Source organism: Astatotilapia calliptera, chromosome 12 (genome assembly GCF_964374335.1).
Source record: "Astatotilapia calliptera chromosome 12, fAstCal68.1, whole genome shotgun sequence".
In the NCBI taxonomy this organism is placed as follows: domain Eukaryota; kingdom Metazoa; phylum Chordata; class Actinopteri; order Cichliformes; family Cichlidae; genus Astatotilapia; species Astatotilapia calliptera.
Window position 1 is genome coordinate 10,024,184 of NC_137433.1, and position 20,632 is coordinate 10,044,815.

General features: G+C 39.7%; 1 protein-coding gene across 1 annotated transcript in view; it reads left to right on the forward strand.

The window, feature by feature from the left end:
• nsmfb (NMDA receptor synaptonuclear signaling and neuronal migration factor b) overlaps positions 1-20,237 on the forward strand; it is a 68,176-nt gene extending 47,939 nt beyond the window's left edge. The window contains exons 15-16 of the mRNA XM_026186942.2: positions 9,596-9,671; positions 13,858-20,237. Of these exons, the coding sequence (XP_026042727.1) occupies positions 9,596-9,671; positions 13,858-13,955 (174 nt within the window). The 3' untranslated portion in view covers positions 13,956-20,237. The remainder of the gene's footprint in view (positions 1-9,595; positions 9,672-13,857) is intronic.
• The last annotated feature ends 395 nt before the right edge of the window (positions 20,238-20,632 follow it).

Here is a 20,632-nt window from a genome sequence, read left to right on the forward strand (position 1 = left end):
TGTGAAATGTATGGTTTTCAGGGTTTTTATCGGTTTTCAGCGTTATTTTGTCATCGTTTTTATCGTTAACTCAGTTTTCCTGGGTCTTTTCATGTGTGTTATGAATAAATCTTCTTTTTTCCGGTACCGGTACTAGTTTTATTTTGTTGTATTTATCCGCGACACCTTAAAGGCCGGTCCGTGAAAATATTGTCGGGCATAAACCGGTCTGTGGCGCAAAAAAGGTTGGAGTAAGGTATGGAAGAGAAGAGGGGGTCTGGCTGTGTTTTAATTGATCGATGGTGTAATTCTGGGTGCTTAACTGTAAAAGGGAAGCAGGTAGGAAGTAAGTCCTCTGAAGTAAGGACAATGAGCTTCTAGCTGTTAGCATGAGGGCATATTATCTACCGTGGGAGTTTACACATGTTACCGTTATAACGGTGTGTGTCCTCTCCTGTTATCCAGACTGTTACCAGCGGATTTCAAACACAGTATCTTCAGGCCCTTTTTCTGATCTCTGGGGATTTTAATCATCTCTCCCTGTCCTCCACTCTGCCCACCTTCACCCAATATGTAACCTGCCAAACCAGAGACAATAAAACACTAGACTTATTGTATGCCAACATCAGCTCATCACCTCTCCCTCCTCTGGGGCAATCACAACCTGATTCATCTCCAGCCTGTGTATAAACGCCTTGTACACAGAGAATCAGCTGTGTTGCGCACAGTGAAGAGTCTGAGGAGACTGAAGCTCTGAGGTACTGCTTCAGTTCTACTGTGTGGGAAGAGCTCTGTGCTCATCACAGAGAGGATATTGACAGCATAACAGACTAAATCACACAGGGGCATAACACTGTGCCCCTCTTGAAGTTACAGTGTTTTTCCGATAACAAGCCCTGAATTAACCCTGAAATCAACGCTTTCCTTAAGCAGAAGAAGAGAGACTTTAGGTCAGGAAATAAGGAGGAGCTGGGACTTGTGCTGAAGGAGCTGAGAAGGTGGACAACCAACTGCAGTAGAGCAACATCAGTGTAGTTTGGAAGAGGCTGAAAACAATTTCAAATCACAAACCAAACTCCCAGGCTCTAGGAGATTTAGGGTGGGTGAATGATCTGAAGAACTGGTTCAGCTCATTCACCCACCCACAGACACTTACCCCTCAGACCCAATCATCTCTGCTGCAAACCTCCCATCTTCAACGAGTGCCTGCTTTTCTTCCCATGACTATACACCTCTTAGCCATCACCCAGCCCCTCTGCTTCAGAATACTCCATCCCATAGCCCACCTCCCCCACCACCATCCTATCCCTTTCAACACAGGTGGGGAACGAGCAGCAAAATATCAGGGTGCTGTGCAGACCAACTGTATGGTACATGTTCAACATGAGCCTGAATCTGGGTAAAGTACCACAGCTGTGGACAACCTTCTGTGTGGTACCAGTGATGAGGACCACACAGCCAAAGGACCTCAGCAGCTATAGGCCGGTAGCACTCAGCTCGCATCTGATGAAGACCCTCGAGAGGCTGGTCCTCAAACATCTTAGTCCCCTGGTGAGGTCCATTGTAGTTCGCCTACCAGCCTACCATTGGAGTGGATGATGCCATATCATCTACCTCCTGCACCAAGGTCTGACCCACCTGGAGACGCGTGGAAGCACTGTGAAGATAATGTTCTTTAATTTCTCCAGTGCTTTTAACATCATTCAGCCTGGACATCTGAGGGACAAGCTAGAGCTGTCAGGAGTGGACCTCCATCTGTCACAGTGGATGCTGGACTACCTCACTGGCTGACCACAGTATATGAGGTCAAAGGGCTGGCCCTGCAGGGAACTGTGCTGGCATTGTTACTGTTCACCCTCTGCACTGCAGACTTCTCCATCAACTATCCAGGCTGCCATCTACACTACAAAAGTCCTCTGATAGTTCTGCCATAGTTGGCCTCATTACAGGTGAGGATGACTCAGAGTGCAGACAGTGGATTCAGGACTTTGTGGACTGGTGCCAGCGGAACCATTTCCTGATCAATGCAGGGAAAACCAAGGAGCTGGCAATGGATTTACGCAGGTGCAGAGCCACCACACCAACACCAGTGAACAGTGCCGTTTCGTACTGTACAGCCTCTTATTTCTTTTGTATGAATCTGTCACTTCGCTGCTGCAACATTTGAATTTACCAAAATGAGGGATGATAAAGGATATTTCTATTAAATTTTTTATTCTATTCTTTCTACTTGCACAAAGTATGTGATTCAACCAGTATGTGGGCTACTTGTGCTTGTGCTTGTGCTGTTGTTGGTTCTTCAGCCTTGCTGGGGAAAAGAGCAAAGGTTTTTGCTCCTGCTGGCTGATGGCTCCACCATCAGCCAGCAGGCCACAGCCAGGCTCCTCCATCAGCCAGCAGGCCACAGCCAGGCTCCACCATCAGCCAGCAGGCCACAGCCAGGATCCACCATCAGCCAGCAGGCCACAGCCAGGATCCACCATCAGCCAGCAGGCCACAGCCAGGCTCCACTATCAGCCAGCAGGCCACAGCCAGGCTCCACCATCAGCCAGCAGGCCACAGCCAGGCTCCACCATCAGCCAGCAGGCCACAGCCAGGATCCACCATCAGCCAGCAGGCCACAGCCAGGCTCCACCATCAGCCAGCAGGCCTAGCCAGGCGCCATCATCAGAAATTCCGCTTCCGGGTCCCTCGTGGTGGCCGCCTCGTGCTCTCGCTTCAGTATGCCACCCAAGAAAGGCCCAACACCAGAGGAGGTTGAGGACATTAAAACCTCCCTCGGAGCGCTGTGCGGAGACGTGGCCGCAGTCAGGGCGCAGCAGGAGCTGCTTCTGGGGCTTCTGGAGGAGGTAAAACAGCTACGCCTCCAAAATGCCGAGAAGGACAGACGGATCATGGATCTCGAGCGGCGGGTGGATGAGCTGGAGCAGTACACCCGTACGAACGACGTGGTCATCAGCGGTATTAAAATCAAGCCGCGCTCGTACGCGCGCGCGGTGGCCGGGAACGTCGGGGAGCCCAGCGACGAGGAGACCCGCTCGGTGGAGCAACAGGTGGCGTCCTTCCTCCAAAGCAAGGGGATAGAGATGGACCTGGAGCACATAGAAGCATGTCACTCACTGCCCAGGAGGAGTGACAGACCGCCGGCCATCATTATGAGATTTGTCAATCGGAAGAACAAGGTCGCACTGCTGAAACAAGGACGCAAACTGAAAGGCACGGACGTTTTCATTAATGAGCATCTGACACGAAAAAACGCAGATATCGCGAGGAAGGCAAGGCAACTGAAGAAGAACGGTAAAATACAACATACATGGGTAACAAACTGTAAGATTTTCATTAAGCTAAACGGGACACCAGAAGAGGCAAAAGTACTGATAGTGAGGAACATGGAGGATCTGGACAAGTATAACTGACACCAATGTATCAATTACACCAGGAAATGACATGGACACGTTGAAATCAATTCTTCAACAGAAAGTAATTGATCTAGATTGTGAATATAAGGAGCATAATATAATAGATCCAGAAATAGATTCTGAAAGTAACTTTCTCTCTACTTTTGTTAAAAATTGTAATTATTTCACTCAGGAACAATATGAAAAAGAAATTAACCTAGACGGGAAGCTCTCATTAATTCACTTTAACAGCAGAAGTATGTACTCTAATTTTGATTTCATTAAGGACTATTTACAACAATTTTCTCGCCCCTTTAGTGTTATAGCCATCACTGAAACTTGGTTCAATGTCGATAAAGGAATAGATTTTTGTTTGAATGGATATGATTTAAAATACATGAATAGATTAAATAAGGCGGGCGGCGGGGTTGCTATATATGTTCATAACTCTATAAACTATAATGTTGTAACAACTATGTCTATGGCTATTGATGGAATTTTGGAATGTTTGACTATTGAGATTATGAATGACAAAAAGAGAAATGTTATAATAAGTTGCATATATCGGACACCCAGTTCAAGTATTGACACTTTTAATGAATGGATAGAAAAAACGTTTGCTTCGGTGAACCAAAAATTACTATTTATCTGTGGTGATTTTAATATTGATTTGCTAAATCCAACAAGGTTAAAAGCCATTGATGACTTTACTGACACGATGTACAGCTTATCACTATATCCAACAATAACAAAGCCAAGCAGAATAACTTCACATAGCGCCACTATTATTGACAACATTTTTACTAATGTCATGGATTTCCAAACTAATAGTGGCCTGCTTGTCTGTGATATAACTGACCACTTACCAGTTTTTACTTTGTGTGACTGTGATTAAAAAAAAATAGATACCAAGATCATGATAGCAAAGCGAACAATAAATGAAGAAGCAATTCATGCCTTCAATTTCGATTTAGCACAACAAGATTGGAATTCGGTGTATGAAGAGTCAGATGTGGACAAGGCTTATGATAATTTCCTAGATATTTTTACTATGTGGTACAATAAACATTGTCCTGTAAACGAACACATGACAAAGAAAAAAAAAGATAAAAAGTCCTTGGCTCACAAAAGGAATTATTAATGCTTGCAAAAAGAAAAACAATCTGTATAAACAGTTCATCAAAGTAAAAACAAAAGAAGTGGAACAAAGATATAAAGCATATAGAAATAAATTGACTGATATTATAAGAACGAGCAAACAACTTTATTATAGAAGAAGATTATATGAAAATAAAAACAATATAAAAGGAACTTGGGATGTGTTAAACAACTTAATTAAACAAGGATCTTCTGGAACATCATATCCTGAATATTTTACTGATGCAAATGGTGAAAATCACAACATGAGTAATATTGTCGATGGGTTCAATAAATTCTTCATAAATGTTGGCCCTGAACTAGCAGCAGACATCCCGTGTCATAAAAATGAAAATATCAGTAATATAAAATCAAATCCCTTTTCACTGTTCCTCTCAGCTACAAATGAGCAAGAAGTAATAAATATCACATTAAAATATAAAAGTAAGTCTTCAATGGATTATCATGACATAAATATGTCTGTAGTTAAACAGGTTATTCTGAATATTGCTAGTCCCTTAACATATATCTGTAATTTATCATTTCAGTCTGGTTGTTTTCCAAAAAAAATGAAAATTGCGAAAGTAATACCACTATATAAAAGTAATGACAAACACAGTTTTACCAATTATAGGCCTATTTCTCTACTGCCTCAATTCTCAAAAATTCTAGAAAAACTTTTTAATTCAAGATTAGAAAAATTCCCTGAAAAACATCAAATAATAAATGTTGGTCAGTATGGTTTCAGAACGCAAAGAACCACTTCAATGGCGATAATTGAGGCAGTAGAAGAAATTACTGATACACTGGATAAAAATAAATATGCAGTTGGTATTTTTGTTGATCTCAAAAAGGCCTTCGACACAATCAATCACTCAATATTATTGGATAAATTGGAAAGATATGGTATTCGAGGGAAAGCTGGTAACTGGTTAAAAAGTTACCTAACGGGTCGGGAACAATATGTTAGCATAGGGCATTACCATTCAGAGAAACTTGGTATTACATGTGGTGTTCCCCAAGGGTCAGTGTTGGGACCAAAACTTTTCAATGTATACATAAATGATATTTTTGATGTTTCTCAAGTACTTAAACTCATACTGTTCGCAGATGACACCAACATATTTTTCAGTAGCGATGATTATACTGATCTTGTAATGACCGTAAACAGGGAGCTAAAATTAATAAAAAAATGGATGGACATAAATAAATTATCATTAAATATAAATAAAACTAAAGCAATGTTTTTTGGTAATTTAAAATATAATGTAGAATTACCAATTATCATTGAAGGTGTACCAATTGATAATGTGAGTGAAAACAAATTTTTGGGAGTCGTAATTGATAATAAAATTTCATGGAAACCCCACGTCAGACACATAAAAACCAAAATTTCCAGAAGCCTCGCAGTTTTGAACAAAGTGAAACAATTCCTTGATAAAGATGCACTTCGTACTCTGTACTGTACCCTGGTTCTTCCATATCTTACATATTGTGTGGAAGTGTGGGGAAACACATATAAAAATACAACTAATCCATTAGTCACAGTACAGAAACGAGCACTGCGTATTATTCACAAGGCTGGTTATCTAGATCATACTCACAAATTCTTTCTTCAGGCAAAGTTACTTAAATTCCAGGATCTGGTTAATTACAATACATCCATAATTTTATATAAAGCTTTTACTAAACTTTTACCGGCAAATTTACAAACTAGATTTGAAATTCGAGAAAAGGTTTATAATGTGAGAGGCTTTGGAGAATTCAAATTACCCAGAACTCGAACAACCCGTAAAGGTTTTTGTGTGTCTGTATGTGGTGTGAAAATCTGGAACAGTCTGAGTTTACAATTGAAACAATGCAAAAATATTCATAGATTTAAATTTCTCTACAAACAGTTGGTCTGGTCACAGTATACTCAATGATGCTTTTAGTGTGCTCTGTAATGTCTGTTCTCTTACCATTGCTGGTATGGATTCCAAAAAAAAAAAAAAAAAAAAAAGTGTGCGTATGTATGTACATATATGTACATGTGTGTGTAGATATATATGTATGTATATGTATGTGTGTTTGTTACTTGTAGTTATTACTGCCTGTTACCTGTGGTAATGCAATTTATAATTTATATATTCTGTATTCAGTTATGAAGGCTCTAATTGTTGTTTGCGAGCTGCCGTTTAGATGCTTGTATGTGCCCGGGGCTGTTGATGGGTCTGTATGCAATGATGGGCGTAGCTGCGGGAAGTTTGTTTTTTTTGTTGATGAGTGAGTATAGGGGTGGGATTTAATAAGTTTTCTTCGTCCCACTCCTTTTTCAGGCAATTTTTGTTTTTTGTTTTGTGCATTTTATGTTCAATATAGGTATTTGTTGTGCCTGAAAATGAACAAATAAATGAAATGAAATGAAATGAATGAAAAAAATAACAAAGAGCTGAAGTGAAACAAAGTGGTAAAAAACAATGAAAAGTGTTCACTGCAACTTCTGGCTGTATGTTTCATGCTTTGTTTTTGAAGGTTTTCTCACGTTCTCTGTGAACTCTGCTGTTCACCAGGAGCGGGATACCTTCCTTCCCAATTTGACAGACACATAGGTCCTCTACTGCTAATGTGTATGCAGACAGACACATTTGCTGAACCATAAATTACGATTCAGTCTGCACCATTTCTCAGATCTGCTCCTTTGGCCTGAAGCCAACCTAATTTGGCTGCTCTGCTCTGGGTTTCACTCCTTTATTTGTTTGCATTAGTACTCCACACTCTTGGCTCTCAGACTTTCAGAATTTCTGTACATCTACAACATCATCATTGGTCTCTAATCAGTATACTGTGTTGCATTATTACCAGACAGACCTATCACTGTTCTTGAGTTTTTCATCACAAACGTTTAACACAACTTCATCTCAGCTTGGATAGTAGTTTGTAACTGGTCTGTCAAATAGAGTCGTATTTTGATAACAGTTTTATAGACTTATTGATCTTATAGCAATTGAGACTATAAACAAGATTTAACAGCGTCGTACAAGCAAATTATTTAGTCATGGACTGTTTAGCATTTCCTGTTTACCAAACATGCATGTCTCTGGACTGTGGAAAGATTCCTTGTCTTTTTTATAGTACTTAGAATAGAATAGAATAGAATAGAATAGAATAGAATAGAATAGAATAGAATAATCCTTTAATTGTCCCACAAGGGGAAATTTGGTTGTAACAGCAGCCAAAAAGACACATATACAAACAAACAGTACACAGGACACGGAACAGAAACATACACAATTTCTCTTACATATTTACATTAAGGACAGTGGTTACTATATACAGAGAGTACTGTACAGTTATTAAATTAAATAAAAATAACTACAGATAAGAGGCAAAGCAGGTTGTAGTGCGAATCGGTTAATTAACTTATTGCAGTTACAGCGCAGATGTAAACATCTATGTTTGTTGGGAGCAGTTCTGATTGTACAGTCTGACAGCTGCAGGGAGGAAGGACCTGCGGAAACACTCCTTCATGCATCTAGGATGCAGCAGTCTGTCACTGAAGGAGCTCTGCAGTTCAGCAACATTTACATGCATGGTTAGTATCTTTGATTGTATTCATAGTAGGCACAGGTTATTCCCACTCCAGTAAGGAGAGATCATTTATAATCTAGCGCATAGGTGACAAACTCTGGCCCGCGGGCCAAATTTGGCCCGCAGCCTACTTACATTTGGCCCGCGAAGCCATACCAAATTACTATCAGAGCTGGCCTACTGGTATTATACAGCTAATATATATATTGTTTAGTATTAAGCTTTGCTTGTTCCATATTCAGTTTTTCAGCAAAACGTGTTTGAGTCCATAAGAAAAGATTCATTCTTATATCTGGAGAAATAAAAATATTTAAATAAATAGTAACGTTAGCCCGTGGCTTTGTTCCAGTTTTGAATTTTGGCCCACTGTGTATTTGAGTTTGACACCCCTGATCTAGCTGCTCATCAGACTACAATGAAACTACACAGAAGAGCTGAGTCCAATAATAGTAAGAAGTAGGGCATGTTGACTTGGATAAGAATCTCTGTCTGGTTAGAATGATGTTGAGATTGACACGAGGTGGGTCACATAAATGAGAGTCTGGAAGGTAGGATGACACAAGTACTGAGATGTAAAGCAAGTGGAATAGAGACTAACTCGAGAAAATGACTGGGCCTAAGTAATGACGACTGTATTGAGTTTGACATTGTGGGAAAGCAGGAGTGTTGTGAAGAACAGAATGGAAGAATTAGTGATTACAGATCTTTCCTATTAACCTTACACATGAGCTTTTTTCTATCACACACATCATGGTGATGCATTAAAAACTGAAAACAAGCACATTATACTTGAGTAGTGCTTATTTAAGCTGCACAGTACTTCAGTTAATTGACTCAAAAGGAAGAAAATGGCAACTAATAAAAAAAATTCAAAATACATAATTTCATTAAAAAATATATAAACAAATTAATTTGATAACTGTCTGTGTAGGTTCTCAGTCATTCAGGTCATGGTGATCTTAGGAGCTTGGAAAGAAAAATCATCTGGACGTTTCACCTCTCATCCAAGAAGCTTCTATAGTTTTAAAACCAATTGATGGCGAGTCCCAGGTATTTAAGTCCTACTGGGAGTTTTCCCTTATCAGGCTTGTTGACCCACTATTGATCATGTACCACATCACATGAGCCAAGGTATATGAAAAAGTGTGTGGGTCACTATCAGCAGAGGTTTGGGGTGAAACCATTGTGAGACCTTGCCCCACCCTATCATGTGACTTAGTTAAGTCACATGATAGGCTTGTACCAAAAGGTCTGGCTCAGCATTCAAAAGCAGCTACAGTGAGTTTAAGTGGGTTTGTCTTCACTACAGCTACTGTGCTGCAAGTGGCACATTGACCTTTTTTGCATACACCCGGCTGAACAGAAGTGCTGCAGGGTCTGCTCCAGCTCTCTGCACACAGTGCTATCTACCGCATTACCACTGCTTTGTTTGTTTTCATCTCACAATGCTGGTGGCATTTGGAACAGAGCGTTCTCTCTGTCTCTAACTCTTTCTCCTTTCTTCCCTGCAGCTTATTCAGACTCTGAAGAGGTTGATGAGACCCACCTCCGTTGAATTTAAGTCTCCACTAGAGCTGTCAGCACAGGGTGAGAGTAAAACATGCTCATCTGTAAACGGTTTCATTTAAGCTCTGGTAATAACTTTTTGCTGCAGATAACCCACTGATTCGACCTGTGATGCAGAACCACAACGTGCACACACACTAAAAAAACACATGTACAGTGTTTGTATTGATTTAATGCTACCATCCTCAGTGGTACTCTTTCTGAATGTTAATAGTGGGTATTAGTCAATGCCAGGAAGCTGCTTAGCTATAAAGAAAGCTTGTTAGGGAATATGAGCAAACACAGACTTGCAAACTCTTCTGAGCTTTTAACAGATACCTCATCAATCATTTCCCTGACATCTATGGATGCCACGCTAATTATTTTCCTATTAAAACATAATTATCCCAGCTGTGCTTTTTCCCATCCTCCGCTGACCCACCACACTCTGCTCCATCACCACTTTTGTCTCTTTTTCTCCACATACATAGAAAATGCAGCAGTGTGATAAAGCATGAAGCACTTGCTGTCGAAAGAAAAAAATTGACAAGATAATCCAGCAAGCCAAAGATCATCTCTGGAACCTGATGACAGCCAGAAGATGAAACTTGGCATCCACGTTGGAGTTTATTATACACATTTTAAGGTCAACGTATGCAGTGTAGATTGCATTCTGCATATTGAATAGTTGGCTAAGTGCACATATATTGCCTTGAGCACAGTGAAGCACTCATGCTTTCTAGGTCATTGATGAAAAAATATGAATTCCATAAATGGTAAATGGCCTGTATTTGCATAGCACTTTACTTAGTCCCTATGGACCCCAAAGCGCTTTACACTACATTCAGTCATCCAACCATTCACACACTGGTGATGGCAAGCTACTTTGTAGCCACAGCTGCCCTGGGGCACACTGACAGAGGCGAGGCTGCCGGACACTGGCGCCACCGGGCCCTCTAACCACCACCAGTAGGCAACAGGTGAAGTGTCTTGCCCAGGACACAACAACCGAGACTGTGAGAGCCAGGGCGCAAACCGGCAACCTTCCGATTTCAAGACGAACTGCCATGTCTTGAACCACGATAAATAAAAACATGAATATAAAATCCCTGTATATGAGGGGAGCGATTTTATCCTCTGAGAAAAGAACGTCTTATCCATTTTACTTTCAAGAGGTCAACAGCAACTAGAGGCAACTGGTGACTCAAAAAATGGAAGAGAGGAAGAAAACCAACCTGCGGCACCATGTTCCTTACAATAGCTGCTTAAGCTTTACTTTTTGTGACTAGTAGACAGTATATAGTCAGCTTTGGTCCTTGTTATGCCGTTTATTTGTTTATTCCAACCAGTCATTTTATGTAATATATTGATCTCCCACTGTTTCTCATAAAAAACCTCATTGCACTCAGCTTTCACTTTCTATGAGCCATCAAATGTTGGGGGTAGAGTTTGGGTTAAGTTCGTGTCCAACCCTTTTATATAATTTTCACCTATTTGGATTACCCATATAATAAGGTTTATGACAAATAGACTGTAATGTAAAAGCAATGTATCGATCTTTCACTGAAAGGTAACGTCTAGTTTCTGAAAAACTGCCTTTTAGCATGTGATTAAATAAAAACCCAACCCTAAAGCTACTCCTAACCTTAGACTGTTTGCTAGTGACCTGGTGGATGTTAAAAGGCTGAAATATGAATGCATTCCCTTTAACTTCAAAGCACTGTTCAACTGAAAGAAAAATCAAAGTATTTAACCACATAGTCAGACCTGCAAGCAGCCAATCCAGTTCTGTGACTTATCTCCAAGTGCAGATAAGAGAATTCAACATGCTGAGTGCACTATCGACATATCAAAGGCTCATTAAAATTTTTGATTTTGCACCATGTAAAAAATGCCTCCTCCTCATCAATGCTTCATCTTTCTAACAATAACAGCAGCAACAGCAGTGAGAGTCACGACATCAGCCTGAGCTGCTGTTGTTAGCTTTGCCAGTCAAACACACATACACACTCCCAACAGCTGCTGAGAACCACGAAGCAGGACCAAAAAAGCATGTTTCTTCAGTGATGTGGAAACTCTTCAGTTTTACAAAGTCTGACATCAAACACCAACTTATCCTGTGTAAAGTTGTTAAACCTCAGTTTGAACTAACAGTAGCAGCACAACACATCTGTTCCAACATCTAAGACTACAGTACCAGTGAAATGACAGTAACGTGTTTCGTACCTTTTCATTTCCCCTCTGGTCTGATTTTTTTTTTTTTTACATTTTCTAAATAATAATTAATATTTTTTCTAGTTGGACTTGAAACTGATATTTCCGTAAGCATTAAAATAGTCCTTCAACTCCATTTGGTTGTAATATTACTGGAACAGTGACAGATTATACCACCACACACAGCCAATGGCCCGAACTCTGACCCATATTTTGCTTCTTCCATAATCACAGTGATTTCAGCTAATTACATGGCGTGTCCGTTGTTCATACTTTCACATTCATTAGGCATGTTTTCATCTACCTTTATGTGCACAACACTGTGTGGATAATCTGAGCGTAAGATAAATCACCTTTTTGAACAAATTTTGGGAAAAAACATTCATCCTATTATGAAAGTTTACCTCAGATTCCATATATGTTAAACTGGCGGTGGCACTCCGTTGCAAAGTGAGTTGAAGATCCAATGCAGCCATGTGCAGGTTAATCTCAACAAGAAATTTAGACTGGGATTGGATTCTGACTGGATGAGCCATCAGCTGATGTGTGCTTATGTTGAGAGTTGCCTGAATTGCTACTAAATATCTAGACCTACAAAAACTAACATCCAAATTCAGTCATCATAAATTTCACTAATTTCATGTAGGTCTTTCTCTGACCTGTCAAAGCATGGATACAGGACTTCTGTAGGGGTTCTGTGGTATCTGGCACTGGGACTTTGGTAGCAGATGCTCTGCATCCTGGGGGTTGCATGTTGACGCTTGTTGTGGCACATTCTATAGATGCCTGATTGGTTTGGGATGTGGGGAGTTTGCCATGCTCCCTGAACCTTTGAAAAAAGTTCTAAATAGTTTTTCATCAACTCTCTGGGTGAAGAGGGGAAGTTAGCTACTGCTAGGGTGTGTCTGATATGCCCGTTGGTGGTGTTTCTGCATCATCATAATAATGTTGGTCCAGGATCAACATTGCAATTGATCAGTCATTTGTTTGCAATATGGGGGGAAAAAAAACACATGCCCTGTTTATATAAAACTTTCTTCACCTGAAATGTGTTCACATTTCAGGTGTTTTCTTCATTCATTTATACAGTATAGTAAATATTTAGATTTAGATTGCTCATGATGTTTGCTAGTGACAGTTTTTAATAGGATTAGCTAATTTCATTCCTAATGCTTCCTAATTGCTCAGGCCATGTGAGTGGTCAGTTGCATTGTTGATCCTGGACCAAAGATATTATGATGACGGGGACATTAGATTGTGCGCTGCCCCTCAAGCCTTTGTTGGCATTCAAAAGGTGGAGGGTGGGGGTGGTGACTCAGTCTGCAGTAGTGTTTAGGTGGGTGGTATGCTTCAAAGAAACATGGTTTCAGTCACACCAATAAAGATGAGACTGAGCCAAATATTGAAAGCTGAAAGCACGCAACCCATATATTTTCTACATATACAAACACAATGTAACTCATCTTCAGTTATATGGTATGGAATTACTGTCACACAAGCCTAAAGATTGCCTTATATTCAGGCCAGTATGGCCAAGATAAATGTGAGTCAGGTAAAACCACCCAGCAAATGATGCCTCCAAAACATTTTTAAGAGTTAAGAGTAATTTGCTATTTACACACTCTGCATTTTCTAAGCATGCTTAATCTCTCTTTGGATGGATGCCAACAGCTGCACAGGTCAGGCCAGATAAACTGAAACACCTGAACACAAATGCACTCTTCGTGATGTGCTCATTATTTGAGGTGAATGACCTGCAGTGTGCACAAAAACACTTATGTGGTCCCCAGAGTAACAAATAATGTAGCAGGCAAAGGATGATGTAACATACCTGAATTGTAGGGGTGATGCTGGATGAGTTCGGGTGATTTTGCCAGTATAGTGTGTGTGTGTGTGTGTGTGTGTGTGTGTGTGTGTGTGTGTGTGTGTGTGTGTGTGTGTGTGTGTGTGTGTGTGTGTGTGTGTGTGTGTGTGTTTCTAACCAAGGCTTCTTTTTGTTTTCCTCTGGCTGCAGGCAAAGAGATGATCGAAATGTATTTTGACTTCCGCTTGTTTCGCCTGTGGAAAAGCCGCCAGCACTCCAAGCTACTGGACTACGACGACCTCTTGTGACACCACCCAATGTTCTGTTGGCTTGTCGGCCAGTTATTGCGAATCTGAGCCTACCTTTGTATGGCGTCAAGGCATTTGGTTGAAGTGGGGGGGCTCCTCTCCTCTCCAGAGAGGTTCCTAGACCGGCTCTGTGTGCGCAGCTAGAAGCTGGAGCAGCAGTGGAGGCAGCAGCAGTTGGGTCTGTTTTTGTAAGCCCTTCTGAAGCGACGGGGTGTGGCCCTGTAGATTCAGCCGGCGGTGTGCTTTCTCACCTGCACCTATTTTCACTTTCTGCCTCTGCCTAACCCTAGAAAAGAGAAAGAAGGGGGACAAGAGTGAGTTGGAGAAGCAAGTGACTCATCATCCTAGCCTAAATGTGTCAGAAACGCCAACTACACTTAGATTTCTGAGTTCAGAGAGACTATTAGATACAAGAGTGACAGTGGAGAATCTCTGTCTGAGATTTGAGGATGTTTTTTTCTTGTCCCACCTTTAGCCAACCTATCTACTCTTGTTAGGAGGCTTATAAGTATGGATTTATAAGTTATTTACAAAGGAATTAGAGCTTATATGTAAATAAACAAGTGCTTGCTAGAGCATTAGAGAATACATTTTCAGCATCTCTCGCCATGCTGTCATGTGATAATCTGGACATGTGATTAGTCTTATTAAGAATTAGAGTTGTCTATTTACTGCAGTCTTTTTTTAAACCTTCATATAAATGTAATAGTGTTTCTTACAGACTGTTGTAATAACTCAGGTCAAATTCTTTTGTTTTCTACTAAGAATTGTACTCACCTGTACAACATACTGTAGATCAGAATCAAAGGCCTTCATACTCCACACAGAGTCATCTTCAGTGGAACATCAGGGATGAGCGGAGCTTTTCTCCATTTTCATCTCGCCTTTTGAGTCAGCTGTAGCCAAACAGACAGATGCATCCATGCATATTTTTCATAACATTACAGCATTGTGTTTTAGCCCACTGAGCCACTGCTAGCTGATTTTTCTTGAGCTATTGGTTCGTGGGCTCAAAGCCTTTTGCAGTGTTTGTATTGCACATGTGCATTCAAACCCTTCTTGCATAGCTAGCCTCTAAAGAGGTTTCAGTTGGAGGCTGACATCAGACTCTTTACAGTGAGTGTAATATAGTGCATATTTAGTTCATTCCAACAGTTTTTCACATTTTTGGAGAACTTTCATTCTTTATTTAGCTTGGACATCCAGTGGAGTGGTAGGGGCGATGCGATCCTTTGACTTATTTTTGTTTCCCCTCACCACCAGCTTGTTGTTTCCATCTCAACATACTCTTAATCTTAATCATATAACAGCAACAATGTGTCCCAAACGCTGTCTTTGCCATGCTTATTTCCAGCATTACAGTCCACTGTAAAATGTTTTGCTGTAGCAAGATTTTAAAGATGCACAGGTGTGATTTTGTGTTTTGCAGTTGGGGCGTTTCAGTCAGACTGACAAATGGTTCAAGCTGAGGCAGCAGAGGCTGAGATAGCTTCATCTTCATTCTTCTTGTTCCATTCGCAAGATCCTACATTTCCCACAACGCAACATGACTGCTTTTTTTCTTGAGCTCCTCTTGGAATGACAAATGTCTGAATTCTAAATTTAAACTTTGTGTGACACAAAGTTTTGCGGTACTGTTTTTCCTTTTCTTTCTTTCAAAAAAATGTGTCATCCAAGCTAAATGACATCATCTGTAGGAATATTAAGCTCCACTCAGGGGCTTAGTGTTGTGTAGATCAACAAATACAATAATGCCATATAGCTGATCATTGCACACTTAGTTTACAATAATAATAAAAGTTTTGGGGGACTGTGCTGTTTAGAAATACATGTACTGGTATTGAATATGAGTATTGAATATGAGTAAAAATGGACAGGATGAGTGATATTTACATTGTCTCATCTCAAACTTGTGCTGATGTGGTCATGTCCTCTGTTATATAATAACTTTTTCCTCCCTTCTGCACCCTCAGACCAAAGCACTCTTTCTTATCTGCAGCGCAAGCTGAGAAAAAGCGCTTTGTTTCTTGTTTCTTCTGTGCAGTTTGCTCGCAGAATGAAAATTAGTGTTTGGATTTGGGATGAGTTGTGATATTTTTAAAGTAACACAAGGTGTGTTGTTCATGATATGTTTACTAGTCTCTTATACTGTGTCCTGTCTGCATTGTAAACATAGTTCACTGCTTATTTTTCCACAAATTCCAAGCTTTGTTGCAGCTTCTTGGGCCATCCACGTCAGCTGACCTGGAATTAGTTTTCATGAAGCAGTCTTGATAGGTAGAAATTACAAAAGACCTCTGAAATCTATTTTATGTACTACATTTAACTACCAAACAGCTTAAAATATGTCCCTCTTGTTTAACTGTTATTGCGAGAGTTTTTGTGTTCATGGGACCGAAATCTCAAATTTAGAATAGTGGGTCATAATTATGAGTGGTATTGTATAAGCTGCAGAGATAAGGTCTCTTACATGTTTGATTGAATGCAATCTTCTTCCACATATACCTGTTACCATGACATTTGCTATGTTTGCTGTGTCTTAAATCACATACTTCTATATTTAAACTCATTAATTTGAGTTCGACATTGTGTTCAATATCAAGTACTGCTCCACAAAGTGCTGCTTGAGTACCTAGAAATGTGGAACATTTCTCAAGCTCAAGGGTCACTGTTAGCTAGCAGATAGACTGCTAGCTAACTGGTAGTCCTTCCATAAGAGATTTTTATTTATTTATTTTTTGTTAAGGGTAGATTTTTTTTTCTTCAGGCACTGAAACTAGCTTTGTTAAATTGTTTTGCATATTGCAAATGCCATTAATGGTGAGTGCATGACTGGTCAGCTCTGATTTGAAACAAGCCTATCTGGTAAATCCATTTACTAAACAAGTAGCTATATAGTGTACATAAAGCACTAAATGAAAAAGTATTTGAATTGAGACACACTGTACTTAGGCAAGGATACAATGCTGCTACATACTATTTTATTCCACGAAGCATGTATCACCCAATCTCTGTCACAAGCATTGTGATAATTTGGTGTAATCAAAGGAAAAACGAAGACCTTTCTAGTTCCATGGCTGCTCCTGGTTTGCACCATTAAGTCACGCAGCATACTGTCTCACATGGCATCTGGGTCTTCGAATTACCTCAAATGCAGAGAGAACCAGGGATTTATTTGTTAGGGAATATTTAATGGTATTTTCTCTACTGCTACCTTTTTAATTTTCATAAATGTTATGCTCAGTAGAAAATATTGTACATTTTCATTGTACAGTTTGTGTTTTCTTTTTTTGTTTGGTGTTGGTGGATTACGTGTAAGGACTTCATTATACTTTCCATGTGAGTGAGTCTATTAGGCTCAGGTTGGGTCTAAATGATTTTGGTCATGAGACAGTGAGCCAGTCTATGCAGATGTCTGCATGGCATCCCTCTCCTCCTTTGTTATTCAATCAGCCTTTGATTGTGTTTGCTGATCAAACCGCCAACTGTTACTTCAAACAGGGAGCCGCTGTTCAGTATTTAAATTGTAGTAGTATTTTACAGCCGTTGTGTACAGTCTGGCTAGTTTTGCCTGTTCACCTTGTTTACATTAACGTCAAAGTTAGTTGAGGTTGGTGTAAGTTAGTGTAACTCTCAGGCAATTATACAATTTTCAATGTTTCTTTTCCCTTTGTTCAGGCTTTATGAGCGTTTTGGACTAATCATGTGAGGTCGTGCCTGTCCTTTGTGCCCAGTGATCTCTTTGCTTAAAGGTGGTTCTGATCTTAAAAATCATTGTACATTCATGACTTTCCTTCATGAAGATATGTATTTGTTTAAAGATCAAATACTTTCCCAGTTTGTATTCTGTAGCAGTAATCAGTGTAAGAATATTTCTGTATTGGTATTTCAATTTGTATATTTGTATGTACAAGAGCATTGTTGGAGGTACTGTACAAGATACCTTTGGATTTTAATGACTGTCTTACAATTCTGTGGACAGAAACAGACACTGCAGTGCGTGCAGTGTGCTCGCTGCTCGGCTTCTTTATATTCTGCAGCGGTTATCGCAGCCCCAGTTCTGCTCATATGACCCTCTTCTTTCTCCTCTGCTGCGAGTTTAAATAAAGGCCAAAGCCCAGAGCGTAATTACACACCTCTGTTCGACACTTGTAACCACATCTTAAGTCGAGGTGTTTAATCGTGCTCTTATACTAAAAACTGGCACAAGTTTGATGGATTTCTAATGAGTTTTCTGATAACAAAGACAACAGAGACTTTACTGGAGATTCATTATCTGCTGTCAAGCCCACAACATTTTCCCCATGGCTCTGATCAGATAAAACACTTAGCTCTCCTGCTGGAACATAACGCATCAGTGCTAACATTGAGGAAGAGCCCGAGCAGTGTAAAACAACTCGCAGACTTTGTAGACTAGAGCGGTTTTGAGTCACATTCCCATGGCAAAGTCAGTTATGTGGGACATCAGAGATAATAGATCAGATCTTTGAATATTACCAGTGAAACACCAAACAGAATTTTACAATGCTGCTACAAAAATCTTTTACATGAAACAATTAGGCTGATTGGTTTGAACTTACTAAGACGAGTTGAGCAAAGATTTTTTTTTTTTAAAGATCTTTGTTCCAAAAACTTGCACTGTACTGAAAAATGATAGTTAAAGTATATTATGTCATTTTGAGAAATATTCAAATAATAACCTTTGCTTTGAGGATAATTGCTTTAAGAAGCAGAGTGACTCTTCCATTAAGTAAATTGGGTCAAAAAGGTTAGACTACATGAGTTATTCTGCTGCTTGCCAGAATCGCAGGTTAGACATTTCTGGCATTTTTAGTGCTTAAAAATATGAAAGTTTACGCAGTGACTACATATCAACCACAGTTATCTTGAACTGGCCATTGTTACATACACAGACTACGAAAACTCCAGTATCACAGAATCACACAATGAAAGTCAATAATTATGCTTTGTGATTGGAGTAGTAATTGCCTTTAATTTTTTATGAAATGAAGGCGTAATCAATTTTCTTTCTCAGTTGTCCCCTTTCACTTTTGTTTGTCCCTTTCATTTAAATATGATCAGCAAGTGGAGAAACCCCTAACCAAGGTCACATGAAATACTTCTGAAGATAATACTTTATCTAATGGGAGAAATTTTGTTTCCAAATATCTAAAATCACCGGGAGAAGCTTCAGTGTCAGGTATCTATAGGCTACTGGGTTTGTTACTACAGTATCCTCCCAATTCAGAAACAAAGCATACATTATTTCATTAACAATGTTATTGATCAGCAATATTGACCAGTGTCGCTTTAAGATAAAAAGTAAACACCTGTACATATTGGCAGTGGAGAAAGCAGGAAACATCATATTTTTTAAAGGAGTTGAGCAGCGACTGCCTTGGCAAACTTTGGTTTGGGAAGCTTTGACAAAACTCTGGCATTAAAACATGACTCATGTCTGGGATGTTAAGCCTCTTCTAATAAGGTCAGGTATTCATATACGTGCAGATGTATTTCAGGGGGAAATGACCACACGCAGTTTGACTTCTCGTGATGGTTCACCGAAGCAGCCATTTCCATTTCTTGAGAGGATAATTACATAAATCAAGAGTTTGAGCTTTGCCTCCTCTCTTGTTATTTTCCACGTGAAACTGTGTGTCATATTGACAATTGCAAAGATCGCTCAAATTATTATTAAGCATTGTTGTGCCCTCCCTCCTGCTTTGTTCCAGTTTCAGTGAAGATTTCCAAGGCTCAGTTGGGAATGAGTGTGATGAGGATGATGAATTGACACTGCTTTGATTGCCCTGACATCTCCAGTTGGGCTGTGATTGTATTTCTGGAAGTTTTGAAAATAATATGTCTATGTAATGTCTGTGTCATTTTGGATCAACTTCTAAATAATTTAACTGAGCATTACATTTTGGAATAGATTTTTTAGTCCAACACAGTAGAGTGTGAGATTTATAAATGTTACAGTGAGCTTCATCCATGTATATGGATAGAGAAAATCTTAAAGGTATGATAGCAATTAACATTACTGCATATAGTGATTTTGATACTAGCATAAGTTAAAACTATTATCTGGGTAGCTTTCCTGAGCTTTGGGGTTTCTTCCTTAGAATAGACATTAGAGAATGCTTCTTATTTCAAGGGCAATGTGTTGTATCTGAACTAATAGCAAGGAAATGTTTTTGCATTGCACAATGTTGGTAATAACCTGTGAGAAAAAGTATTGTTTCTACAGCATTTCCTCCCCCAAGTAAACTATAGTTAAACACAGCTTGTGTCTTTGTCTTATCATTGATTCAGTGGTGTCATTTTGGCCCCCAGGAAGTTTTACCTGGTTTACATTTCGTGTCGCTTCATAAGTAAAAAGATCCTCTCATGCTAAAAATGCAGGTTGGGTTGTGATGCCACAGTGCACTTTGGGATAAAAGTCCCCATCTTATTAAACTTTCTCTTTGTGTGCAGAATGCATGAAATTTTCTTCTGAGCACTCATGCAGTGAAATAGCCACATTAACATATTTAGCATAAAATTGTGCAAACATGTATCAGTTACAGAGTGTTGCTAAGGCTCTGTAATGCAGAAGTAAATGCTAAATCTAATATAGCAGCACAGTCACAATGATGCACTAACAAGGAACTTCTAACTACTCAAGAACATGCACTTTC